Consider the following 27,578-nt stretch of genomic DNA (forward strand, 5'->3'; position numbering starts at 1 on the left):
GGAGGGGGCCCACCTTGGACCTGGAAGTTAGTTAGAAGGCTACTGGCTACTTCAGTAGTACAAGTGAGCCATGATGGTGACATAGACTTGGGTAGTAGAGTTGGAGAAAAGTAGACATTTGAAAATTACAGGTCAAAATAAAAGTATCAGATTTCTCCAGGTAGTTCTGGCTTATGTAACTGCCATTTAAAAAGAAGTCTTAAGATAGAAGTTTATGGCTGGGCGCGGTGGCTCACGCCTGTAATCCCAGCACTTTGGGAGGCCAAGGTGGGTGGATCACGAGGTCAGGAGATCAAGACCATCCTGGCTAACATGGTGAAACCCCATCTCTACTAAAAATAGAAAAAAAAATTAGCCAGGCGTGGTGGCCGGCGTCGGTAGTCCCAGCTACTCGGGAGGCTGAGGCAGGAGAATGGCGTGAACCCAGGAGGCGGAGCTTGCAGTGAGCCGAGATCGCACCACTGCACTCCAGCATGGGCAACAGCGCAAGACTCCATCTCAAAAATAAATAAATAAAAAATAAAAATAAAAATAAATAATTTTTAAAAAGAAGTTTATTTCTCTCACAGGTCAAGAGGTGGACAATCAACAATCCAAGATGTGTGACAATGCCACCACTACAAGGTCCCTGAGTATTCAGAACCTCAACCCCCAACTTTCAGATTCACAACCACAAGCTTCTATTCACTGTCCAAAGTGAAGCTCTGGCTTCCTCATCCATGTGCAAAGCCTCAGGATGGAGGAAGGGCTGAGAACACCAGTTGTCTGGGAAGAAACTTCTTTTTTTTTTTTTTTTGAGACGGAGTCTCAGCTCTGTCGCCCAGGCTGGAGTGCAGTGGCATGATCTTGGCTCACTGCAAGCTCCGCCTCCCAGGTTCACGCCATTCTCCTGCCTCAGCCTCCCGAGTAGCTGGGACTACAGGCGCCCACCACCATGCCCAGCTAATTTTTTGTGTTTTTAGTAGAGATGGGGTTTCACCGTGTTAGCCAGGATGGTCTCGATCTCCTGACCTGGTGATCTGCCTGCCTCGGCCTCCCAAAGTGCTGGGATTACAGGCGTGAGCCACCGCGCCCAGCCGGAAGAAACTTCTTAAAAGTTAACTTATAGCTCCTCAACTTATGGACAAGCATTTAAGTTGAGTTCATTAATTCTACAGAGGTTATCTCCCTAAAAGGGGGCTAGGAATGACAGGATTAGGGTTTGTGTTTGGTGATTTCAAAAGAAACAGGAAATTGTTCTGGCTTAGATGCTGTCAGAAAGCAGGGGCAATTCTATGACTACTTCTTAATCTTATCTAGAAGGAGGGAGAAATGAAATATGGCTAAAGCTGTAAGGTAAAAATGCCAACACATTTTAGCTGACAGGGAACTGTGTGGTGTTTTTGTGCTTAGACAAGATTTTGAAGTTTGTCTAATTTCATCACAAACACAGGATGACCTTGTTTGACACTGATTTTCTGTGAGATAGTTTATGTTCAACAAGAGTACCATGGCCTAACTATGGGCAACAGGCCAGCTCCCAGCAACACCAAAGCCTGCCAGTTATTGTCAGGCCAGTTCCCAATTCTCAGGGACTGTTTTTCTTAAAAGTATGCAAACATATAATTACAGGTTGAGATGAATCATATGAAGGAAATAAATGGGGTACTGAATAGAAACAGTAGTTGGGGAGCTACTCAAGACATGGTGGCCGGGCGCGGTAGGTCACGCCTGTAATCCCAGTACTCTGGGAGGCTGAGGCGGGTGGATCGCCTGAGGTCAGGAATTCGAGACCAGCCTGGCCAACATGGTGAAACCCTGTCTCTACTAAAATAACAACAACTAGCGAGGCGTGGTGGTGGGCATTTATAAATAATCCCAGCTACTTGGGAGGCTGAGGCAGGAGAATGGCTTGAACCCAGGAAGCAGAGGTTGCAGTTAGCCGAGATTGCACCATTGTACTCCACCCTGGGCAACAGAGCGAGTCTCCATATCCAAAAAAAAAAAAAGATATGGTGGCTAGGATAGACCTCTCTGAGGAATCTGTAGATGAAGGGCCCAGAACTTAGCCTTGAGGAACTCTGACATTGAATTGCTAAGTGAAGAAGGACAAGGATAAGCCAGACAAGGAGACTAAGGAGGGATGACGGAGAGGCAGGGAGAGATCTCAGAGTGTGGGGTCACCTGGCTGCTTGCTCAGTGCCAGGTACCCTGCTAAGCTCTTTATAGACATTGTCTTTGTCTTATTTAAGCTTCACATACTTTTTTGAGGGGGGAGAGGGGGTGGTTCAAGCGATTCTCCTGCCTCAGCCTCCCGAGTAGCTGGAATTACAGGTGCCCACCACCACACCCGGCTAATTTTTTGTATTTTAGTAGAGATGGGGTTTCACCATGTTGGCCAGGCCGGTCTCGAACTCCTGACCTCAGGTGATCTACCTGCCTCGGCCTCCCAAAGTGCTGGGATTATAGGCATGAGCCACGGCACCTGGCCAAGCTTTGCATACTTTCAGTGAGCACTTTAGTGCCTACTGTAGGGCAAGCACTGTTTTAGGAGCTGGAGCTACATCAATAAAAAGGACAAAATCCCTGCCCATATGGAGCTTACATTGCTTTGAGGATGATAGACAATATACATAGGTAATATAATTTTAAGTAATAGTAAATGCTTCAAATGAAAATAAAGTGAAAGAAGAGGTTAGAGAGTGACAGGTAGAAGAGAACAGGTTGATACAAAGAGAGAGCTGCTTTGAGGAGGTAACACATAGAGAGAAAATTAAACAAGGGAACAAACCATATGAACACACAGAGAAAGTGCGTTCCAGGCACAGGGAACAGCAAAGGCAAAGGCCTTGATGCAGGAATGACTCTGGGGTGTTTGAAGTAAAAATAGAAGGCCAGGCCAGGCGTGGTGGTTCATGCCTGCAGTCCCAGCACTTTCGGAGGCTGAGGCAGGAGCACTGCTTGAGCTCAGAAGTTTGAGACCAGCCTGGGCAACATGGTGAGACCCTGTCTCTGCAAAAATGTTTAAAAAGTACCCAGGCCTGGTGGCGTGTGCCTGTAGTCCTAGCTAGTTGGAGGCTGAGGTGGGAGGATCCTTTGAGGTTGCAGTGAGCTATGATTATACCACTACACTCCAGCTTGAATGACAGACCAAGATCCTGGTTCAAAAAAAAAAAAAAAAAAGCCCAGTGTGGCTAGACTGTGGGAGATGGGATCAAGATGTTTAACAGAGGGCATATTGTACAGAGCCCTATAAACTATGGTAAAGCATTTGGATTTTATTCTGGATTTTATACTTTTTAAAATACTTTTATACTTTGAACAAATGGATTTACTTTTTTTTTTTTCTTTTTGAGACAGAGTCTTGCTCCATCACCCAGGTTGGAGTGCAGTGGCATGATCTCAGCTCACTGCAACCTCCACCTCCCGGGTTCAAGTGATTCTCCTGCCTCAGCCTCCCAAGTAGCTGGGACTACAGGCGCCCACCACCACGCCTGGCTAATTTTTGTATTTTTAGTAGACACAGGGTTTCGCCATGTTGGCCAGCCTGGTCTTGAACTCCTGACCTTTTGATCCGCCCGCCTCAGCCTCCCAAAGTGCTGGGATTACAGGCGTGAGCCACCGCGATTGGCCCATGGATTTACATTTTAAAACTACCTCTGACTGTAGGTGTGAAGGATAGACTAGAGAATGAGAATGACAGCAGGCAGACCAGTTAGGAGGCCAGCGCAGTGCAGTGGTCCAGGGAGAAGAGACGATGGCTTGGTCAGGGTAGAGGTGGAGAGAAGTGGTCAAATTTGGGTTATGTTTTAGTCTCAGTTGATAGCAATTACATCTTTCTAGTTAACTCAGGCCAGAAATATTGGAGTCATCCTTAATTCTATTTGTCAAACATGACCTCCAATCCATTAACAAAACTTGTTGGCTCTTTTCCAAAATACATTCAGAAACCAGCCCTTTTCACACCTCCACTGCTGTCACCCTAGTCTGAGTCACCATCACCTCCTAATAGATCTCCCTGCTTCTGTCATTTCTGCCCATTCTTTGCTGCCCGCCCCCTCCCACCTCCCGCCCAGGTTGTTCTCAGCACAGCCTCCAGAGTCATCCTTTTTATTTAACAATTTAAAAAATGTTATAGGCCAGGCGTGGTGGCTCACGCCTCTAATCCCAGCACTTTGGGAGGCCGAGGCAGGCGGATCACGAGGTCAGGAGTCCGAGACCAGCCTGACCAACATGGTGAAACCCCGTCTCTACTAAAAATACAAAAATGAGCCAGGCATGGTGGCGCACGCTTGTAATCCCAGCTACTCAGGAGACTGAGGCAGGAGAATTGCTTGAACCCAGGAGGCAGAGGTTGCAGGGAGCCGAGATCACGCTACTGCACTCCAGCCTGGGCAACAGAGCAAGACTCTGTCTCAAAAAAATAAAATAAAATAAAAATTAAAAAATTGTATTATATACAGAGACAAGGGGTCTCGCTATGTTGCCTAGGTTGGTCACAAACCCCCGGGCTCAGGCAATTCTCCTGCCTCAGCCTCCCAAAGTACTGGCGTTACAGGTGTGAGTCACTGCACCTGGCCAGGTCATCCTTTTATTTATTTTATTTTATTATTTTTTTTGAGACGGAGTCTCGCTCTGTCACCCAACCTGGAGTGCAGTGGCGGGATCTCGGCTCACTGCAAGCTCTGCCTCCTGGTTCATGCCATTCTCCTACCTCAGCCTCCCCAGTAGCTGGGACTACAGGCGCCCGCCACCTCGCCCAGCTAACTTTTTTGTATTTTTAGTAGAGATGGGGTTTCACCATGTTAGCCAGGATGGTCTCAATCTCCTGACCTCGTGATCCACCCATCTAGGACTTCCAAAGTGCTGGCATTACAGGCATGAGCCACCGCGCCCCGGCCCAGGTCATCCTTTTAAAATGTAGGTTGGATCACATCACTCTGCTCAGAACTCTGAGTGACTTCCATTTAAATCAACAGAAGAAGCCAAAATCCTTAAGATAATCTAAAAGACCTTTCCCAATCCAGACCCTGCTTTACTTCTCTTTTCACCTTTCCCACAACTCTGGCTCACTCATGCCACTCCAGCCCCTCTTGCCTCCTTCCTGTTTGTTCCCCATGTATGTCCGAACACTCCTGTCACAGGGCTTTACTCCAGCTGTTTCTTATGCTAGAAAGGCCCTTCTCCTGGAAATCCATGTGGCCAAAACTAATCTTCTTTAATGATTTGCTTGAATTTCACTTTACTGAGGCCTCATTTAAGACTAAAATCTGTCCTCTTGATACTTTTAAACTTGATCCATATTTTCTTTTATCTATAGGATCATCTCCCCTGCTAGAAATGTAAACAGAGATCTTTATTTTATTCAGTAGTATCCCAAGAGCGTAGAAGAGTGCCTGGCACATACTATAAACTCAATAAATATATTTGTTGAACAGATGAATGAAAAAATGAGGCAGACTTAGCTGGCTGATGGATTGATTAGGGGAGGAGGAATGGAGAAAGAGGATGATGACCTTTCAGTTTTGGCCCAAATAACTGAATGACCTGTGGTGCAATTTCTTGATGGGGAAGCCTGGAAGAGACAGGCTTTAGGAGTAAGAACAAGAGCTCCATTCTGTACGTATGAGAGAGATTTATTAAAGATCTCAGAGAAGATGTCCCATAAGCAGTTGAATTCATGAGCCTGGAGCTCGGGGCAGAAGTTGGGGGCCAGCAAGAGAAGTTTGGGAATCTTCATTGGTTATAGATGGTATTTAAAGTCAGGAGGTGATAGGTGATAAGTCTAGATTAAGTAGAGTGTCAAAGATTTAGCCCTGAGGCACTTCAACATTTAGACTTCAGGAGAAGCCCATTAGATGCAAAGGAAACCTATAGAGAGTAGTGTCCCTGAAGAAAACAAAGGAGGGAGGGAGCGACCAAGTCTATCAAACATTGATGGGAGAGTGAGTAGGATGGCCCCAGATCTGTTGACTTTGGCAAGTGTGAATTCAGACAATGGTGGCAACAAAAGCATGATTGTAGTGGTTTGAGAGCTGACAGAACTACAGGAGCACCTTGCTCAAGCTCCCATATTAAGTGGTAGAGTTAGAAATGAACCAAAGTCTTGATTGTGGTGATAGTTTACTGGGTTTATGCATGTCAAAACTTATTTAAGTGATACTTTGCAGTTTAGTTTGGGTGCCATTTTATTTTGTGTACAGTTTATTGTATGTCAATTATATCTCAGTAAAGCTGTTACCAAAAAAAATAAATGAACCGAAGCTCCACTGCACCATGACTTCTGCACGTTGGGCTCCAGTTCCCTGTTTACAATTGTACACTTCGGGATTTTGTGACACATTTCAACACTGGACCGATCAGACCTCTCCCTTAGCCATTGGTCTGCACTGTCTTTTCTGCCCATGACCCAGTCAGTCTCGCGCCCCATGAGCCTCTCCTAAAACACGCGCTGTCTCCTCTCTCTTCCCCTTCCTCTCGTCTCTTCCTTGCCTACCAGCCTCACCTGATGGGCTCGTGTTCTCTCCGTCCCCGATCCACTCGGGCTCCGGCAGCTGCTGCTTGGGCGCCTTCGGCATCGCGGTGGCAGAACTAGAAACGAGTTACAGATAGAAACTAGAATATGCTTTTTTAAAAAACAAAAAACAAAACAAACAAAAAAAAAACAGTATGCCTCAACTCCTTCATACTAGTAGGAAATTATTATGTTCATTCCTTGAGTCTCGCGGCGTCGGGAGGTCACGGCGTCAGGCTTCCCAGACAGTCGTAAACGCCATGTGTTTACGCGACTAGAGCAAGCGGACGCCGGCCCCGCCCCGTCATTGCAGGCCACGCCTCCACTGAACCAGGGCCACGCCCCCGAGATGACGGCGAAGCTCGCACGTGCGCAGCCCGGGGGCGGGGTTGGCCGCGCCAGCTTGGAGAGCCAGCCCCATCGGGGTTCCCCGCCGCCGGAAGCGGAAATAGCACCGGGCGCCGCCACAGTAGCTGTAACTGCCACCGCGATGCCGAAGGCGCCCAAGCAGCAGCCGCCGGAGCCCGAGTGGATCGGGGACGGAGAGAGCACGAGCCCATCAGGTGAGGCTGGTAGGCAAGGAAGAAACAAGAGCAGAGGGGGAAGAGAGAGGAGACTGCGCGTGTTTTAGGAGAGGGTCATGGGGCACCAGACTGACCGGGCCCGTGCGGGAGTTACTGCGCATGCGTGCCGTGGGCCCGGGAGGAGTTTGCCGGGGAGGAGTGGGTTTGGAATCGGGGTTAAAGGAAAGAGATCAAGATGTCGCACGTGACCTAAGTGAGACTGGGCGAGATAAAAGAAAGAGCATATGGCACCGAGGGAGAGATGGGGAGAAATGGGAAAACCTTGCTTAAAAAATTTCGACATCCGCCCCACCACACACTGTATTCCACCAGGAATATATGAGCCCTGCCTCGACCTCCCCTTCCCCCTGCGCGCGCATACACACACCTTGGGAGCCTGTGATCCCCCTTGTTTCTCAAGAGAGGGTGACTCCTTCATGGTTTCTTTCTTAAGACACCCCTCTCACTCAACTGGAGCAAGAGTGTAGATTTTTGATGTTGGAATGAGGGTTAAGGTTTACTTAAAAAGCAGCGAAAGTTTGTTAAGCGCCTGTTTTTAATTAAGCACTCTATATACTGTGCTTTGAGAGGGGAAGGAAAAAAACATGAAGATATCCTCCCAGGGTTGAAGTCAGTTTTAAGGGGGAGATAAATGGACACAACTAACCACAGTAGGTACACAGTAACTAATTTTAAAAGCACTTATTGGATGCCTACTGTATACCAGGTACTGTGTGGAGGAAGTGGGAATGTAGAGATAAAAGATAAGACTTTCCCTCAAGGGACAACCCAGTATGGTGAAGGGTCAGAGCATTAACCAGACAGACAGTGGTTGTCAGAGTATGATGAAGGTGCTTAAGAATGTTATGGGACTGTAGAAGAGAGGAGGAGCATCTACTCAGACAGGTAAGGGAGTGTCAGCAAAGCCTCCCAAGAATATGTAATAGCTGAGTACTTTTTTTTTTTGAGGCACATTGTAGCTCCATCACCCAGGCTGGAGTGCAGTGGCATGAACATGGCTCACTGCAGCCTCCACCTCCTGGGTTTAAAGGATCTTACCGCCTCAGTCTCCCAAGTAGCTGAGACTACTGGCATGCACCACCACACCTTATTTTTAAATTTTTTTGTAGACACAAGATCTGGCTATGTTGCCTAGGCTGGTCTCAAACTCCTGGGCTCAAGTGATTCTCCTGCCTCAGCCTCCAAAAGTGCTGGGATTACAGGCGTGAGCCACTACATCTGCTCCCCAGAGTTTATTCTTGAAAGATCATCGTGAATTAGCAAGGGGAAGCGCATTCCAAGCCAAGGAAGTTTCTGGAAGGTAGAGATGTAGGCAAGCCTGACTGGTCCCACTAGAGCCTGGTGACTAGTGTGATGAAGTCAGAAAGATGCTCAGGAGACAGATAATGAAAGGCTTTAGATGCCATTCCGAGGAGTTTAATCCTAAAGACATTAAGAAGGAAGGCCCATTGAAGTGCATAAGGAATGATTATGAACAGTTCACCTGTAGCACTGAGCAATGGAGAATGAATGGCCTTGAACTGGTCAAGATGGAGGCGGGGAGACCATTTAGGGGGCTCTGGCCATGATCTAGGTGAGAAGTGGTAAGGGGATAAGCCAAGGCCTGAAGAATAAAGAGTTACTAAGGAGGCGGCATTGATCGGAACTGAGAACTGATTAAATGAAGGGAGAAGTAAGGTTGACACTTAAGTAACCCAGTGACTAGTAGACTATTAACTGAAAGCAGTAATGGACAGGAGAGTAAGAAGTGGAAAGAGATAAGGTGAACTTCTGAATGCTGAGTTAGGCGTTTCTGAGGATTTCTAAAAGGAAATGGCAAGAAGAGAGTTTGTTTAGTCACTGTGGAGAAACAACTATACTAGGAGTAAAGACACAGGCAAGTATAGTTGAAGTGCTGGATATGGAAGAGTCCCCTAGAGAGTGTTTGCAGATTGAACCAAAAAGAAGGTGAAAGGTGGGAACCCTAAAGAACTTCAGCAATTGCAGGAAGCAGGTGGGGAAGGAGGCTGAAGAGATGAGACTGAGAAAGGCAAACAGCCAGAGAAACTGGAGGCAAACCAGGAGTGAGCAAGATCCCAGAAATTAAATAATGATAGAAGAGAATAAAAAAGGTGTGGAGGTAGGCAGCATGGAATGCTGCAGAGAAGTCAGGCAAAATAAGGACCAAAAAATACTTTGTGGTTTGAGGAGCTAAGGGATCAGTGGCAACTTTGGCAGAAGTAGTGTTCATTCGGAGATGATACCAGATTGCAGTATGTTTCAAAGATATGGGAGAAGAGAAAGTGAAGCTTGTGAATTACGATTTTGAGACCCAATGAGGACAAGAATACAAAACAGTAATGGGGGAGAGGGGTATAAGGGTAAAGAAGGCTTGCTTTCTTGCTTTGAAGGAGCAGCTTAAGCGATATACGAAAGGAGAGAAGACACAATATATCTCTAGCCACACTTAATCTTTTTCAGTTCCTTGGGGATTATACTTTCTCACAATGAAACTCTTCAGAGGCTTTTCCTGTCCCTATAATGAAGTGGATAAGAGTGATTAAAGTACAAAAGATTTTTTTGGTTTTGGTGGGTTTTTTTTTTTTTGTGACGGAGCCTCACTCCAGGCTGGAGTGCAGTGGCGCGATCTCAGCTCACTGCAGCCTCAATCGCAGGCTCAAGCCATCTTCCCTTGTAGCTGGGACTACAGGCACACACCGCAACGCCTGGCTTATTTTTTGTTTGTTTTTGTTTTTTGTTTTCTGTAGAGATGAGGTCTTGCTATGTTGCCCAGGCTAATCTTGAACCTCTGGCCTCAACCAGTCCTCCCACCTTGGTCCCCAAAATGTTGGGATTACAGGCGTGAGCCAGTGTGCCTGGCCACAAAAGAGATTTAAAGGAAGGAGAGATGGTATGGCTGTGTTAGTCCTTGGGGAGAAATTAGTGTCTGGGATGAGTCAGTCATCTGTGTTGATAAGGTGAGCTGATCAGGTTTTTCCTTCTTAGGTACTTCAGTAGATCCTTCCTCCTAATGCCTTTAGGATTAAACTCCTTGGAATAGCATATAAAGCCTTTTATTATTAATCCTGCACAATTTTTCAATTCTCACACTAGTCACCCAATACTGGGCTCAGATTTTTTTTCTTTAACTTTTTTGTTTGTTTTTTGTGGTTTGTTTTTTGGGGAGGAGGAGGGCCCCAAACTTTGAAATGTGTTCTGGATGGAGGATGCAGATTAAGCAAAGACAGACATAAGCGTGCCTGGGACTTCATAAAGGATCAGAAAGAAGCCAGTATCGAGACCATAGGTGTGGGTAGGGAAACAGAAAAGATAGGGTAGGGCCATTTTAGTCTGTGAAGCCTTTAATTATTGGAATTGTCTCTCGTTAACTCTAGTTGTTTGGAAAAGTAGATGCACCATAAAACTTTCCTGAATAAATGATTACTTTGAAATACATGGAATTCTAGTCTGAGAATATTTTAATGTAGTAGATGGCGGATACCATTGACTTTTTTTTTTTTTTTTTTTTTTTTTTTTTTGAGACAGAGTCTCGCTCTGTCACCCAGGCTGGAGTGCAGTGGCGCGATCTTGGCTCACTGCAACCTCCACCTCCCAGGTACAAGCGATTCTCCTGCCTCAGCTTCCCAAGTAGCTGGGACTACATGCGTGCTCTACCACGCCCAGCTAATTTTTGTATTTTTAGTAGAGATGGGGTTTCACCATGTTGGCCAAGCTGGTCTCAATCTCCTGACCTCGTGATCCACCCACCTTGGCCTCCCAATGTGCTGAGATTACAGGCCTGAGCCACCGCACCCGACCAATTTTTTTTTTTTTTAATATTAAATACTGAAATGCTTAAGGGTAGAATTAGATAGCAGTGAATGGAAGGGATGTTTTGGAAGAGAAGATAATAAATAGGCCTAAGCCTGAAGGGAAATCATGAGGCTGCTGGCTGCCTCCAGTAGGGGAGGGAGTTGGACATGGTCCTCTACCTTCAGGGAAACAAGGATGGAGAGGGGGAGAGCTAGAATCTGTTGAATCTGTTTTGGCTTTACTGGGAACACAGGCTAAACAGTCTCTCAGGTTACTCTCTAGAATGAAAGCACACAGACAGGTAAATATGACACAATGTGATTTGTGCTATAATATTCAAGCAGAACAAGTAAGGCATAGACTGAGGTGTTCATTTGCTTACCAGATAACTCTATTTACATGGCCTATAGGTTTTACAAACAACGTGTCCTATAATTCCAACAGTTTGGGAAGCTGAGGCAGGAGGATTGCTTGAGGCCAGAGGTTCAGGATTAGCCTGAGCAACATAGTGAGACCTCCTCTCTAAAAATTATTATTATTATTTTAATTAGCCAGGCATGGTGGCGCTTGCCTGTAGTCCTAGCTACTCAGGAGGCTAAAGTGGGAGGATCACCTAAGCCTAGGAATTTAAGGTTACAGTGAGTTATGATCATGCCACTGCATTCCAGCCTGGGTGACAGAGCAAGACCCTGTCTCTTAAAAAAAAAAAAAAAAAAAGGAGGGTGTGTGTGTGTTGTATACATGTGTGTGTATCTACACATATCTCCCAAATTGAATTTATAATATCTTCTTCCTTCCTATAAGACCTTCTCTTCCACTGCCTCCTTAATTAATAAATGGTACCACTTAGCCCAGCTAATTTTGCCAGCTAAAAACACAGGAGTCATCTCTGAGTGCTCCTTTTTTTTTTTTTTTTTTTTTTGAGATAGAGTCTTGCTCTGTCACCCAGGCTGCAGTACAATAGCGTGATCTCAGCTCACTGCAACCTCCGCCTCCTGGGTTCAAGCAATTCTCCTGTCTTAGCCTCCTGAGTAGCTGGGATTACAGGCGCCTGCCACTATGCCCGGCTAATTTTTTGTATTTTTAGTAGAGACTGGGTTTCACCATGTTCACCAGACTAGTCTTGAACTCCTGACCTCAAGTGATCCGCCTGCCTCTGCCTCACGAAGTGCCGGGATTATAGGCATGAGCCACCGCGCCCGGCCGGGTGCTCTTTATTCCCCACCTCTAGCCCCATCCTATGAATTCTTTTTTATGTCAGCTTGTCACCACCACCCAGACTACTCTGACAGCCTCCCCAGTGGATTTCCCACTATGCTTATTCCCTCCGATTCTTGCTGTACTCTGAAGCCAGAGTGAAACTTTAAAGTGTGAAAGTGATCATACCAATAAAGTCCCCATTCCTTAACCTTAGTACAAGGCCCTCACTCCAGCCTTACCTTGCACCATTCTCCCCTCAGTCTGTAAGCTTAGCCATACCAAACCTTTCCCTGTCTCTCAGTGTGTGTGCTTTCTCACAGCTGGGCCTGTGCACAGCACTGGAATTACACCGTGTGTCTGACTAACTTCTCATACTCCTCATTACTTCAGTTATTAGCTTAAATGCCATCTTTTTAGAGAGGCCGCCACCAGAGATGAAGCCAGCCTCTCCCCCACCACCAAGTAGGCTTTACCTTTTCTTTTGGAACCTTCAGTACACCTGGAATTACCTATTTAAAAATCTCTCTTCCTATAGCCTGCAAGCTCCAGAGGAGACCACATTTGTCTTGTTCATTGCTATAATCCCCTACGCTAGCACAATATCTGACACATGGTAGCTGTTTAGTAGATACTTAGTGGATGAATGAATAGAGATGGGAATGATTATTTCTGCAGGAGTTGTGAGACAGTACAAATATTTAAGGAGTGATAGTTAAGCTAGAAAAATAATAAAATAGGATAGAGGCTACAGAGATCTTTGCAGGGGGGATCAGACTGCTTTGGAATTTGCAGATAAGCATTCACGATGTCCGCTTAACTTTCTAGACAAAGTGGTGAAGAAAGGGAAGAAGGACAAGAAGATCAAAAAAACGGTGAGAAAATGAGGGTTGAGGATAAGAAATGACTATGGATGTTTCCAAGCTAAATAAATAGCCATGTGAAGGAGGTGGGAGGTCCAAGGGAGGAGAAAAGATCTTGTGAAGAGAGGAGATAGGCTGGGCACGGTGGCTTACGCCTGTAATCCCAGCGCTTAGGGAGGCAGAGGTGGGAGGATAGCTTAAGCCCAGGAATTTGAGACCTGCACACTCCATTCTCCACAAAAAGAAAAAAAAGAGAGAGACAGGAGGTAAGGTGAGGGTGGAGTGGAGGGCCAGTGGGCCAATGTGTGGCAGAGCACAGCTTGCTTGGATTGCTCTTGGAAACATGTTTACCTGTAGCTTAACTCCCTTTATAGTTCTTTGAAGAGCTAGCAGTAGAAGATAAACAGGCTGGGGAAGAAGAGAAAGTGCTCAAGGAGAAGGAGCAGCAGCAACAGCAACAGCAACAGCAGGTACAAGTGCCACAGGGCCCCCCAATCCTGGGAGGCATCTGGGTTCCACCAACCCCTTTCCAGCCCATGTTGCTCCATTCAGCTGATGGGGAACCCTCTGTGAGGCAGAAATACAGCAGGGGCCTGGGCTTCATTTTCTCACTGTTCTTTTGCTCTCAGCAGCAAAAAAAAAAGCGAGATACCCGAAAAGGCAGGCGGAAGAAGGATGTGGATGATGATGGAGAAGAGAAAGAGCTCATGGAGCGTCTTAAGAAGCTCTCAGTGCCAGCCAGTGATGAGGAGGATGAAGGTAAATGACCTGAGGGGGAATGGGTACCTGGAATCCATGAGTCATGGAGAGTGATACCTCATACCTTGATCTTCAAGTTGGATTCAATTGGGGGGCCAGACATCGTAATTCTTTCCTATCTCATGTTCTCCCCCTGTCATTTCAGTACCCGCCCCAAAACCCCGCGGAGGGAAGAAAACCAAGGTAAGCCATCTGTGTGGTAAATGGAGACTCCAAGGATGCAACCTTGACCATCCTCCTGACTTCTGTGACCCTTTCATTCTCTAGGGTGGTAATGTTTTTGCAGCCCTGATTCAGGATCAGAGTGAGGAAGAGGAGGAGGAAGAAAAACATCCTCCTAAGCCTGCCAAGCCAGAGAAGAATCGGATCAATAAGGTGACAGTGGTGGCTCGATCAGTCACTCTCACTCCATTTAGCACCTTCTGGCCATGGTGGAGTAATTTCCCGCTTTTAAACTAGCTCTTCTCGGTCTGTCTTACTTATACTGTTAAAATCATCTTTTTAGAATACATGCCCAGGCTGGGCACAGTGGGTCACGCCTGTAATCCCAGCACTTTGGGAGGCCGAGGTGGGCGAATCACGAGGTCAAGAGATCGAGACCAGCCTGACCAACATGGCGAAACCTCATCTCTACTAAAAATACAAAAATTAGCCAGGCGTGGTGGCGTGCGCCTGTAATCCCAGCTACTTGGAAGGCTGAGGCAGGAGAATCACTTGAACTTGGGAGGTGGAATTTGCAGTGAGCTGAGATTGAGGCACTGCACTCCAGCCTGGGCAACAGAGCAAGACTCAGTCTCAAAAAAAAAAGACAACAAAAAAAACCATGCCATTTTTATCACTCAGAAATCTACAGTGATTCTGTTGCTTTAAGCACAGAACCTGAAACAAAGCCCCAGGTCCTTGCTCTTCTACTTGTGACTCTTCTGCGTGTGCATCTTAGTCCATGTCCATTTGAGCTCTTGAGAAAGCCTCCAGTGCTAGTGCCACTCACTCTGGTGGCGCACTTGCCTGACTTATAATCCTTAGCCTTGCTGACGTTCCCTAGTTATCTCTTCGCTATCTAGTCTGAAGCTGGAGGGTAGGGTTTTTCTGGGTCTCATTTTTCGTCAGCAGCACTCAATACAGATGGTCTCCAACTTCTGCTTCGGTGTACGATTTTTCTACTTTATGATGGTGTGAAAGTCATACTCATTTAGGGTACTCCTCAACTCATAATGGGATTATATCCAGATAAACCCATCATAAGTTGGAACTATTTTTTTTTTTTTTTTGAGACGGAGTCTCACTCTGTTGCCAGGCTGGAGTGCAGTGGCGTAATCCTGGCTCACTGCAACCTCCGCCTCCCGGGTTCAAGTGATTCTCCTGCCTCAGCTTCCTGAGTAGCTGAGATTACAGGCACATGCCACCACACCCAGCTAATTTTTGTGTTTTTAGTAGAGACAGGGTTTCACCATGTTGACGAGGATGGTCTCGATCTCTTGACCTTGTGATCCACCTGCCTTGGCCTCCCAAAGTGCTGGGATTACAGGTGTGAGCCACCACGCCCGGCCAAGAACTATCATTTTTTATTTAAGTTTCTGGTGGGTTTATCGGGATGCAACCTGTCGTAAATGGAGGAGCATGTGTATGGTTAACACAGTAGACTCTCTAGAAATGCTTATTACACAGCAAAGTAGCACAATAATTTGTATGTATGTTTGTAATGTGTATGTGTGTCTCCTCCAGGCCGTATCTGAGGAACAGCAGCCTGCACTCAAGGGCAAAAAGGGAAAGGAAGAGAAGTCAAAAGGGAAGGCTAAGGTGAGAGAGTAACTAGCAGGAGGAGGTATTGGGGCCCAGGAATTAAAACATTTCATCAGACCTGTCTTTTCCCTATTAGCCTCAAAATAAATTCGCTGCTCTGGACAATGAAGAGGAGGATAAAGAAGAAGAAATAATAAAGGAAAAGGAGCCTCCCAAACAAGGGAAGGAGAAGGCCAAGAAGGCAGAGCAGGTGTGTATTTGGTGTTGGGGCAAGGTGGAATGAGGGACTAGGGCTTCCAGGGTCCTTATGGGAGAGTCAGAATCTGGGGATATAGTTATTATCCCAGCAAACCTTTATTCTTTTCTTTTTTTGGGGGAGTAGTGGGGGTGGTGGTTCGTTTGTTTTTGTTTTTGTTTACACAGGATCTTACTCTGTCACTCAGGCTGGAGTGCAGTGGTGTGAACACGGCTCACTGAAGCCTCAACCTCCTGGGCTCAACAGATTCTCCTGCCTCAGCCTACTGAGTAGCTGGGACTACAAGTGTGCACCACTACCCCTGGCTAATTTTTTTATTTTTAGTATAGAGATGAGGTCTCACTATGTTGTTCAGGCTGGTCTTGAACTTCTGGGCTCAAGCAGTCCTCCTGCCTCAGCCTCCCAAAATGCTGGGTTTACAGGTGTGAGCCAGCATGCCAGCCAGCAAACTTTTTCTATAAAGGGCCATATAGTAAATGTTTTTGGCTTTGCAGGCCACATACAATCTCTATCACATATTCTTTTTTTTTTTTTTAACAACTCTTTGAAAATACAAAAATTATTTTTATAAAGTTCAGGAGCTATATAAAAATAAGTGTCAGGTCAGCCTTGGCCCATGGGCTGTAGTTTGCAACACCTAATCCAGTGAAGAAAGGGCCTGGAATTTATCTCAGATGATCTGGGTCCTGGCTCTGCCTTCACTGGCTGTGTGACCTTGAATACATCTTCCCATCCCCTTGGGTCTCACTTGTCTCCTTTGTGTGATAGAAGGAGGAGTCCGGAGATCTCTAGGGTCCCTATGCGTCTGGCACTTCCTAATTCTGTGATTCTGCTGGATTCCTCTGACTGTGCACTAGAGCTTCCTGATCTTTTTTTTTTTTTTTTTGAGATGGAGTCTCACTCCGTTGCCCGGGCTGGAGTGCGGTGGCGCAATCTCAGCTCACTGTAACCTCTGCCTCCCGGGTTCAAGCAATTCTTCTGCCTCAGTCTCCCGAGTAGCTGGGACTACAGGCACGTGCCACCATGACCGGCTGATTTTTTGTGTTTTTAGTAGAGACAGGATTTCACCATGTTAGCCAGGATGGTCTTGATCTCCTGACCTTGTGATCTGTCCATCTTGGCCTCCCAAAGTGCTGGGATTACAGACATGAGCCACCGTGCCCGGACGGCTACCTGATCTTTTCTTTGCATGTTAACAAGGAAACCACAGAAACTCATTGTATACAAATGAAACTCTTGAAATCCATTTACTCCACCTTCAGTTACATTGTATTGGGAGTTACATTTATAGGGACATAACGCGTTGTCACATTTCATAAATACACATTCATACCATTTGTCTTGTACCATTCCTGGTAGCAGAAATTAATAAAGGACCTCAGGGAGACCAGGGGCTGGGTATGAGAATGAGAGAGGATCCCAAGATATTTTAGGACTCTGAGTAGTGAAGGAAAGAGCTGGGGCAGGGACGGGGCAGATGATATGAAATCTGAGTTCTAGAAGGAGTCCCTAGTTTTTTTTTTTTTGTTTTTTTTTTTGAGACGGAGTCTTGCTTTGTCACCCAGGCTGGAGTGCAGTGGCACGATCTCGGCTCACTGCAAGCTCCTCCTCCCAGGTTCACACCATTCTCCTGCCTCAGCCTCCCGAGTAGCTGGAACTACAGGTGCCCGCCACCACACCCGGCTAATTTTTTGTATTTTTAGTAGAGATGGGGTTTCACCATGTTAGCCAGGATGGTCTTGATCTCCTGACCTTGGGATCTGCCCGCCTTGGCTTCCCAAAGTGCTGGGATTACAGGCGTGAGCCACCGCGCCCAGCCAGGAGTCCCTAGTTTTGACCATCCCCGGGTTCTCACAGGGTTCAGAGGAAGAAGGAGAAGGGGAAGAAGAGGAGGAGGAAGGAGGAGAGTCTAAGGCAGATGATCCCTATGCTCACCTTAGCAAAAAGGAGAAGAAAAAGCTGAAAAAACAGGTAAGACCTTGGTTCTTAGCGGTCAAAAGTAGGGGATTTTTAAATACTTCAACTAGGGGACATGCGATTGGGGACACGAAGGAAAGCTTTGGGGGCGACTCCAAGTAAAACAATCGGAGTAAGAAAATAATTGTGTTCTGTGAGCCTTATCTCAATGTCTGATGACATGGGCTGTTTCACTTTGGGGTTTTTTGTTTGTTTTTTGAGACAGGGTCTCACACTGTTACTCAGGCTGGAGTGCAATGACGTGATCTCTGTTCACTGCAGCCTCAACCTACCAGGCTCAAGTGATCCTCCCACCTCAGCCTCCCGAATAGCTGAGACTATGGGTGGCACCACCATGCCTGGCTAATTTTTGTATTTTTTGTAGAGACAGTATTTTAGCATGTTGGCCAGGCTGGACTCAAACTCCTGAGCTCAAGCGATCCACCTACCTCAGCCTCCCGGAGTGCTGGGATTACAGGCGTGAGCCAGCATGCCCAGCCAGCATGGGCTGTTTCATGGTGATGGGAAACTGGTAGACTGTGGCTTCAAATGTAGTTTTTCCTACCTTCTCAGATGGAGTATGAGCGCCAAGTGGCTTCATTAAAAGCAGCCAATGCAGCTGAAAATGACTTCTCCGTGTCCCAGGCGGAGATGTCCTCCCGCCAAGCCATGTTAGAAAATGCATCTGACATCAAGGTAAGGTCTCAAGGGGCCCCTTCCAGTCCACTTACGTAGGGAAGAGCCACTCATCTTCCCTGAGTGGCTGTGGTGTGTGAATGGGTTAGTTCAGTGGGAAGAAAGATTGGAGGCATTCTCCACACCTTAGGTTCTGCCAACTTGAGCAAGAAGATAGAAAAACCAGTAGAAGTGGGGTCCACCCTTGGCAGAAAATAGTGTGGGACAGACTAGACTAGCTGAGGATGCATGGGGCTCCCATTACAGGTAGCGAACAGGGCGGGGACCGGCTGTGGGGAGAGGAAGGGGATTATGCTGGAGGTAGCGGTTTGTCAGAGGCTTCCCTGCAGGGAGAAAGTGGCCGCTCATGTCCCAAAGGGAGAATTTTCATGTGATCATCCCTTCCCTCTGCCACCTCTTTCCTGATGGCTGCAGCTGGAGAAGTTCAGCATCTCCGCTCATGGCAAGGAGCTGTTCGTCAATGCAGACCTGTACATTGTAGCCAGCCGCCGCTACGGGCTGGTAGGACCCAATGGGTGAGAAGAGGAGGGAGCTGGAGGCAAAAAAGGGCCTGGAGGGAAAAGAAGAGATTTCTCAGTGGTGGCCAGGTCCTAATAGCTTTTATTCCCCAGCAAGGGCAAGACCACACTCCTCAAGCACATTGCCAACCGAGCCCTGAGCATCCCTCCCAACATTGATGTGTTGCTGTGTGAGCAGGGTGAGACCATTGGGGAGAAAAGGGGCTTGGTGGGGTGGGCAGTTGGGTAGAAAAGCCAGCCAGCCAAGAATAGAAGAAATCGTGGCTATGGAGTTGGAAGGGATGTGGAGGGAGACTGGAGACCGGGAAAGAGATGTTAAGGAAAGGAGGGGAGGGTCAATGAGGAACTTGAGAGTGTTTTATTTGGAACAAGTACAAAGAGCAGGGCAGGGTCAGGCAAAACAGAAATGTAATTGAAGGGAAAGAAGGATGAGACTCTTGGCTCTTGAGGCTGCCTGACTGTTCTCCCTCTGCCTCCCAGAGGTGGTAGCAGATGAGACACCAGCAGTCCAGGCTGTTCTTCGAGCTGACACCAAGCGATTGAAGCTGCTGGAAGAGGAGCGGCGGCTTCAGGGACAGCTGGAACAAGGGGATGACACAGCTGCCGAGAGGCTAGAGAAGGTAGAGGAGATGGCGCAGGGGACATGGGCAAAGACTTGGGGGTTCCTGGGACCCTCAGACGTGTGTCCTCTTCTCCCTCCTCCCAGGTGTATGAGGAATTGCGGGCCACTGGGGCGGCAGCTGCAGAGGCCAAAGCACGGCGGATCCTGGCTGGCCTGGGCTTTGACCCTGAAATGCAGAATCGACCCACACAGAAGTTCTCAGGGGGCTGGCGCATGCGTGTCTCCCTGGCCAGGTGGGCCATTCACCTCACTGCCCTCCCTTCCAGCCTCAGACCACCAGGGCCCTTTTCCTCTTTCCCTTCTCATTCTTCCAAGGCCAATAGGGAGGCTCAAGGCTTACCTCTCCCTCCTTACTATCTGTGTTGTGAGAACTTAGGGTCTTTCTCTATTTCTCTCCCTACTTGGTGGTGAGTTCTCATCAACATACCCTGCAGCTGGGCGCAATGGGTCACGCCTGTAATCCCAGCACTTTGGAAGGCAGAGGCAGGAGGATTATCTTGAACCCAGGAGTTTGAGACCAGCCTGGGCAATATAGTGAGACTCTATCTTCACAAAAGGGGGAAGAAAACATATCCTAGCCTGGGCAACATAGGGAGACCCTGTCTCTACAAAAAATTTAAAGATCAGCTGGATATGGTGGCGCACGCTGTGGTCACAGCTACTCTGGAGGCTGAAGTAGAAGTATCACTTGGACCTGGGAGATTTAGACTACAGTGAGCCCTGATTGTGCCACTGCACGACAGCCTGGGCAACAGGGCGAGACCCTGTCTCAAAAAAATTAAACCGTATCCTGCCCAAGAACTTCTCTGAGGAGAGCTTGGGAAGGAGCGTTCATGGTCTCAGGCTCTATCTCCGAGTTTTCTCTGGGGTTGTCTGAGCAAGGATCTTTCTCTCCCTGACCCTGCCCTCTGCTACCCACCCTCTAGGGCACTGTTCATGGAGCCCACACTGCTGATGCTGGATGAGCCCACCAACCACCTGGACCTCAACGCTGTCATCTGGCTTAATAAGTGTGTTACGGCCTTTGCATCATTGGTTCCCATTCTGCACTTTCTTCCCCTTCCCTCCCTGCCCTGTTTTCCTTTAGCCCTTCTCCACTGTGCCTGTGAGTGGAGCTCTATTCAGACCCCCCTTTCCCTCCCAGCCCCCGTTGTCTGCCTGCTTCCTCTGACTTCTCTCTCACTTGACCACTGTGACACTTACACCCTGTTCTCTGAAACCCAGCTACCTCCAGGGCTGGCGGAAGACCTTGCTGATCGTCTCCCATGACCAGGGCTTCTTGGATGATGTCTGCACTGATATCATCCACCTCGATGCCCAGCGGCTCCACTACTATAGGGGCAATTACAGTAAGTAGGATTGTGTGTGGATGCAGGGAAGAGATAGAACCTCGAAAAGAGGCCTGAGTGGGAGGGCCTATTTAGATAAACTGAATCCTGTCAGAATTCCAGACAGTGATGCCTACCCCATCACCACCAGTCCCTGGTTGTCCCTTTGCTGGGAAGAGGAGCAACCACTGATGCCTGGTCCCCTCTTCTGCCCCAGTGACCTTCAAAAAGATGTACCAGCAGAAGCAGAAAGAACTGCTGAAACAGTATGAGAAGCAAGAGAAAAAGCTGAAGGAGCTGAAGGCAGGCGGGAAGTCCACCAAGCAGGCGGTGAGCACCTGCGGGACTTCTGGGCTGGGGGGCCACTCTTCTCTCCTGGCAGTGGAGGAAGAAGGAGACTCTGGAACACGGGCCTACATTTCAAGGACTGCTGTGCAGGGCTCAGGTTTCTCTTTTTTCCTCTTCCTCTCCAGGAAAAACAAACGAAGGAAGCCCTGACTCGGAAGCAGCAGAAATGCCGACGGAAAAACCAAGATGAGGAATCCCAGGAGGCCCCTGAGCTCCTGAAGCGCCCTAAGGAGTACACTGTGCGCTTCACTTTTCCAGACCCCCCACCACTCAGCCCTCCGGTGCTGGGTCTGCATGGTGAGTGCCGCGGGCCTCTGCTGCTCCACAGGAAGCACCGGAAGCATGTATGTGCACCCTAAATTCTCCACCAAGGCTGAGATTGCTCCTGTTCTCCAAGGCCAGCACATGAGAGGGACTTTGCAGGGACTGAAAAGAATATAAATTGCTTCTTTTCGTGGCTTTCAGGTGTGACATTCGGCTACGAGGGACAGAAACCACTCTTTAAGAACTTGGATTTTGGCATCGACATGGATTCAAGGAGTGAGTTGGCGGGGTTGCCTCAGGGATGTGTAGCAGGAGCCACAGGGAGAGTCTCTGGGGACCTCTTTGACCACCTGTCTTCCATCTTGCAGTTTGCATTGTGGGCCCTAATGGTGTGGGGAAGAGTACGCTACTCCTGCTGCTGACTGGCAAGCTGACACCGGTGAGTCCTGGAGCCAAGGAGGGAGAGCATGAGAAATGTGAAGACACAGCTGCTTTTGCCAGAAGCTGGAATCAGGGAGCCTCTCGAGAATGTAGAGTTAAATACAGAACTCATCATAGATGATTCATTTCCCTAAGAGGGGCAGTAGAGGAGGAAAGAGCTTAGATCAGTTCAGGGGGGAGAGCTGAGAGAATTAAGATAGAACTAGGGGGCACACCCACGTGTTTTGGTTATACAAGAAATATATGACTTTTATAGAACGATTAAAAATTGCATAAACGGGCCAGGCACAGTAGCTCACTCCTGTAATCCCAGCAGGGATCACCTGAGGTCAAGAGTTCCAGACCAGCCTAGCCAACATAGTGAACCCCGCCTCTACTAAAAATACAAAAATTAGCCGTGTGCGGTGGCGCGCACCTATATCCCAGCTACTCACGAGGCTGAGGCAGAATTGCTGGAACCTGGGAGGCGGGGGTTGCAGTGAGCTGAGATTGCACCATTGCACTCCAGCCTGGGCAACAGAGCGAGACTCCATCTCAAAAAAAAAAAAAAAAATTGGCCTGGCGTGGTGGCTCACGCCTATAATCCCAACTCTTTGGGGGAGGCTGAGGCAGGCAGATCACTTGAGCTTAGGAGTTAAAAACCAGCCTGAGCCCAGTGTGGTGGCTCACACCTGTAATCCCAACACTTTGGGAAGCCGAGGCGGGAGATCACCTGAGGTCGGGAGTTTGAGACCAACATGAAGAAACCCCATCTCTACTAAAAATACAAAATTAGCCGGGCGTGGTTGCGCATGCCTGTAATCCCAGCTATTTTGGGAGGCTGAGGCAGGAGAATCACTTGAACCCAGGAGGCAGAGGTTGCAGTGAGCTGAGATTGTGCTATTGCACTCCAGCCTGGGCAACAAGAGCAAAACTCCGTCTAAAAAAAAAAAAACAGACCAGCCTGAGCAACATGGTGAAATCCCATCTCTACTAAAAATACAAAAATTAGCTGGGTATGTTGGTGCACGACTGTAGTCCCAGCTACTCGGGAGGCTGAGGTAGGAGAATTGCTTGAGTCCAGGGGGCAGAGGCTCCAGTTAGCCGAGGTCGTGCCACTGCACTCCAGTCTAAGTGACAGAGTGAGGCTCTGTCTCAAAAAAAAAAAAAATGCTTAAGAGAAAAATCTGGAGATAACCAATTTTTTTTGTTGTTATTTTGTTTTGAGACGGAGTCTCACTGTCGCCCAGCCTGGAGTGCAGTGGTGCGATCTTGGCCCACTGCAACCTCCACCTCCCAGGTTCAAGATATTCTCCTGCCTCAGCCTCCTGAATAGCTGGGATTATAGGTACGCCCCACCATGCCCAGCTACTTTTTGTATTTTTAGTAGAGACAGGGTTTCACCATGTTGGTCAGGCTGGTCTCGAACTCCTGACCTTGTGATTCGCCCGCCTCAGCCTCCCAAAGTGCTGGGATTACAGGCGTGAGCCACCGCTCCCAGCTGAGATAACCAGTATTAATGTTTTAGTGGATATCTTGCTCCTTTTTTCTTTGCAAATGTGCATATAATTTTTAACAAAAATGGGCTGTCATATGAGTTGTTGTGTAGCTAGATTTTTCCAAATATATCAAGCATTTTTCCATGCAATTACTTATTTCATATGAGTCTACCTTTTTTTTTTTTTTTTTTTTTGAGACAGAGTCTCACTCTGTCACCCAGGCTGGAGTGCAGTGGCACAGTCTCGGCTCACTGCAACCTCCATCTCCTGGGTTCACGCGATTCTCCTGCCTTAGCCTCCCGAGTAGCTGGGACAACAGGCACATGCTACCACGCCCAGCTAATTTTTTGTATTTTTAGTAGAGACAGGGTTTCACCGTGTTAGCCAGGATGGTCTTGATCTCCTGATCTCATGATCTGCCTGCATCGGCCTCCCAAAGTGCTGGGATTACAGGTGTGAGCCACCATGCCCGGCGAAGTCTACCATTTTATTTGAACTTTTGTAATATATTGCCATCTAGTGTGTTAGAAAGTTTGTAGCCATTTCTGCTCTCTCTAGCAGTGTTGAGAGGCCATTTTCTCATATCCAGAGATTAGATCTTTAGAAAGGTATTATTAGATTCTCCCCAAAACACTAAACTTGCCACATGAGGCCCTTACGATGTACCATTCGTGAGTCTCGCTGTGTGGAGAGCAGGTGTTCTTTGGCTGTGGTTAGTCCCTCCTGCTTGTCCCTGTTGTCCTCCATTTTGCTTAACTCCCCTTTTGCCCCTTAACTCTTTTACTTTGCTCACCATGCCTTTGTCATATTAGGGGAACATCCCTGTTCCTTTTCTTTTTTGAGACAAAGTCTTCCCCTGTCCCCGAGGGTGGAGTGCAGTGGTGCGATCTCAGCAACTTCCACCTCCTGGGTTAAAACCATTCTTGTGCCTCAGCCTCCTGAGTAGCTGGGATTACAGGCATGTCCCACTATGCCCAGCAAATTATTGTATTTTTAGTAGAGACAGGGTTTCACAATGTTGGCCAGCCTGGTCTCAAACTCCTGACCTTAAGTGCCTCCTGACCTGCCCTCCTTGGCCTCCCAAAGTGCTGGGATTACAGGCATGAGCCACCGTGCCCAGCCCCTATTCCTTTTCTTATGCATACTTGTCCCTGGCCCATTTCTGGTGTTTGTCTCTCCTTCAGAAAAGTTGGTATATGGACGAGGTCAGGAGATCGAGACCATCCTGGCTAACATGGTGAAATCCCGTCTCTACTAAAAATACAAAAAATTAGCCGGGTGTGGTGGCAGGCACCTGTATTCCCAGCTACTGGGGAGGCTGAGGCAGGAGAATGGTGTGAACCCGGAAGGTGGAGCTTGCAGTGAGCCGAGATCGCGCCACTGCACTCCAGCCTGGGGGACAGAGCAAGACTCCGTCTCAAAAAAAAAAAAAAAAAGTTGATGTATGGAGCTGCAGCGCCTTTTTCCCTTGCCCTCCTCTTAACTACTTTGTCTTCCCTTGCAGACCCATGGGGAAATGAGAAAGAACCACCGGCTGGTAAGTCGGCATTGGGATTTAGGGAATGATAATCTGATGGAGGAAGTGTGACTTTAACCGACCACCTCCCTCTCTTCTCGGGCAGAAAATTGGCTTCTTCAACCAGCAGTATGCAGAGCAGCTGCGCATGGAGGAGACGCCCACTGAGTACCTGCAGCGGGGCTTCAACCTGCCCTACCAGGATGCCCGCAAGTGCCTGGGCCGCTTCGGCCTGGAGAGTCACGCCCACACCATCCAGATCTGCAAACTCTCTGGTACCACTTCAGGGGCCAGGGAGGGTGCCCTTCACCTTATCATTCATGTCTACAAACTGTACCTAGAGGAACCGAGAATGAGGGAGCCTCAGCTCACAAACTGGCACATCTTGAGGGTTTGCCTTCAGAATGTGAGGTGCTAGAAGGTGTGACAGCCCTCCCCTTCCTTTGCTACAGGTGGTCAGAAGGCGCGAGTTGTGTTTGCTGAGCTGGCCTGTCGGGAACCTGATGTCCTCATCTTGGTGAGTGAGCTGGGCTGTGGGAAAAGGGATAAGGGTAACAGTAATGGAAGATGGGAGTTGCAGTGCTCAGTCATGGAATTCCTCCTCTGTAGGACGAGCCAACCAATAACCTGGACATAGAGTCTATTGATGCTCTAGGGGAGGCCATCAATGAATACAAGGGTGGTAAGTCAGCTGAGAGTGTGCCCTCATCCCTGCTCCATGGGGACCAAGCTGTAGTGTCCTTCACTACAGAAGGACCTAGGACTCCCTTATTTCATGTTCTGATTCCCCTCTTTCTGCTTTCTTCCTGCCCTCTGTTGTTGCTATCTTTCTTCAAAGCTGTGATCGTTGTCAGCCATGATGCCCGACTCATCACAGAAACCAATTGCCAGCTGTGGGTGGTGGAGGAGCAGAGTGTTAGCCAAATCGATGGTGACTTTGAAGACTACAAGCGGGAGGTGTTGGAGGCCCTGGGTGAAGTCATGGTCAGCCGACCCCGAGAGTGAGCTTTCCTTCCCAGAAGTCTCCCGAGAGACATACTTGTGTGGCCTAGAAGTCCTCTGTGGTCTCCCCTCCTCTGAAGACTGCCTCTGGCCTGCAGCTGACCTGGCAACCATTCAGGCACATGAAGGTGGAGTGTGACCTTGATGTGACCGGGATCCCACTCTGATTGCATCCATTTCTCTGAAAGACTTGTTTGTTCTGCTTCTCTTCATATAACTGAGCTGGCCTTATCCTTGGCATCCCCCTAAACAAACAAGAGGTGACCACCTTATTGTGAGGTTCCATCCAGCCAAGTTTATGTGGCCTATTGTCTCAGGACTATCATCACTCAGAAGCCTGCCTCTGATTTACCCTACAGCTTCAGGCCCAGCTGCCCCCCAGTCTTTGGGTGGTGCTGTTCTTTTCTGGTGGATTTAATGCTGACTCACTGGTACAAACAGCTGTTGAAGCTCAGAGCTGGAGGTGAGCTTCTGAGGCCTTTGCCATTATCCAGCCCAAGATTTGGTGCCTGCAGCCTCTTGTCTGGTTGAGGACTTGGGGCAGGAAAGGAATGCTGCTGAACTTGAATTTCCCTTTACAAGAGGAAGAAATAAAGGAAAGGAGTTGCTGCCGACCTGTCACTGTTTGGAGATTGATGGGAGTTGGAACTGTTCTCAGTCTTGATTTGCTTTATTCAGTTTTCTAGCAGCTTTTAATAGTCCCCTCTTCCCCACTAAATGGATCTTGTTTGCAGTCTTGCTGACAGTGTTTGCTGTTTAAGGATCATAGGATTCCTTTCCCCCAACCCTTCACGCATAGCCTTCCATCGTGGAACATGGGTCTCTTTCCTTTTTTTTTTTTTTTTTTTTTTTGACAGAATCTTGCCCTTTCACTCAGGCTGGAGTGCAGTGGCATGATCTTGGCTCACTGCAGCCTCCACCTCCTGGGTTCAAGCAATTTTCCTGCCTCAGCCTCCCGAGTAGCTGGGATTACAGGCACACACCAGAAGGCCCAGCTAATTTTAGTGTTTTTAATAGAGACAGGGTTTTACCATGTTGGTCAGGCTGGTCTCGAACTCTTGACCTCAAGTAATTCACCTACCTTGGCCTCCTAAAGTGCTGGGATTATAGGGATGAGCCACTGTGCCCAACTTCTTTTTTTTTCTCTTTTCTGAGACAGGGTCTTGCTGTGTTGCCCAGGCTAGAGTGCACTGTACCCTCAACCTCCTGGGCTCAAGCAATCCTTCCACCTCAGCCTCCTGAGTAGCTGGGACTACAGGCATGTGCCGCCACACTCAACTAATTTTTTTTTTTTTTTTTTAATTTTTAGTAGAGACAGTGTCTTGCTATGTTGCTTAAGGCTGGTCCTGAACTCCTGACCTCAGGCAGTCTTCCTACCTCGACCTCCCAAAGTGCTGGGGTGCTGGGATTATAGACGTGAGCCACGACGCCTAGCCAGAATTTGGGTCTCATTGTCCAAGTTAATCTCATGAATGAGGAGGTGCTCTGCCCTGTGGCCAGGGACCAGGGTATTGATCCTCTCAAAAATTATTAAATCATCTAGCCAAAATGTATGGTACTGTGGGGTATATAAGAAGGGAAGAGACAAGATCTGCCTTCATTAATAGTCTGGTTAGAGAAGACTTAAAAGTAAGCATGAATAGATAATTAATTTGATCAATTGTCTAATATGTCGTACTCTAGATTCTAAGTTGCCACATACTCAAAAAAGGGAAAGATTAT

The 27,578-nt window shown here is 47.9% G+C and overlaps 1 protein-coding gene across 3 annotated transcripts; it reads left to right on the top strand.

Annotated features, from left to right (window-relative positions):
• The first annotated feature begins 6,822 nt into the window (after positions 1-6,822).
• ABCF1 (ATP binding cassette subfamily F member 1) lies at positions 6,823-26,589 on the top strand. 3 transcript variants are annotated; one of them, XM_008959477.5, is made up of 25 exons: positions 6,823-7,056; positions 12,895-12,941; positions 13,304-13,399; positions 13,559-13,688; positions 13,834-13,871; positions 13,956-14,063; positions 15,414-15,488; positions 15,568-15,681; positions 17,545-17,658; positions 18,217-18,339; positions 18,754-18,854; positions 18,951-19,036; positions 19,338-19,477; positions 19,564-19,712; positions 20,406-20,489; positions 20,704-20,828; positions 21,025-21,137; positions 21,281-21,452; positions 21,621-21,695; positions 21,788-21,858; positions 24,843-24,875; positions 24,961-25,129; positions 25,307-25,371; positions 25,464-25,536; positions 25,693-26,589. In XM_008959477.5, exons 1-25 carry the CDS (start codon positions 6,843-6,845, stop codon positions 25,857-25,859), a joined length of 2,682 nt encoding a protein of 893 aa, XP_008957725.5. In that variant the 5' UTR covers positions 6,823-6,842; the 3' UTR covers positions 25,860-26,589. The 3 variants fall into 3 exon arrangements, with proteins under 3 accessions (XP_008957725.5, XP_063460847.1, XP_034817585.3); XM_034961694.3 differs by having other exon boundaries at positions 6,856-7,056; positions 13,562-13,688; XM_063604777.1 differs by having other exon boundaries at positions 25,464-26,589.
• The last annotated feature ends 989 nt before the right edge of the window (positions 26,590-27,578 follow it).

The sequence above is a fragment of the Pan paniscus genome, chromosome 5 (assembly GCF_029289425.2).
Source record: "Pan paniscus chromosome 5, NHGRI_mPanPan1-v2.0_pri, whole genome shotgun sequence".
NCBI classification, from domain to species: Eukaryota; Metazoa; Chordata; class Mammalia; order Primates; family Hominidae; genus Pan; species Pan paniscus.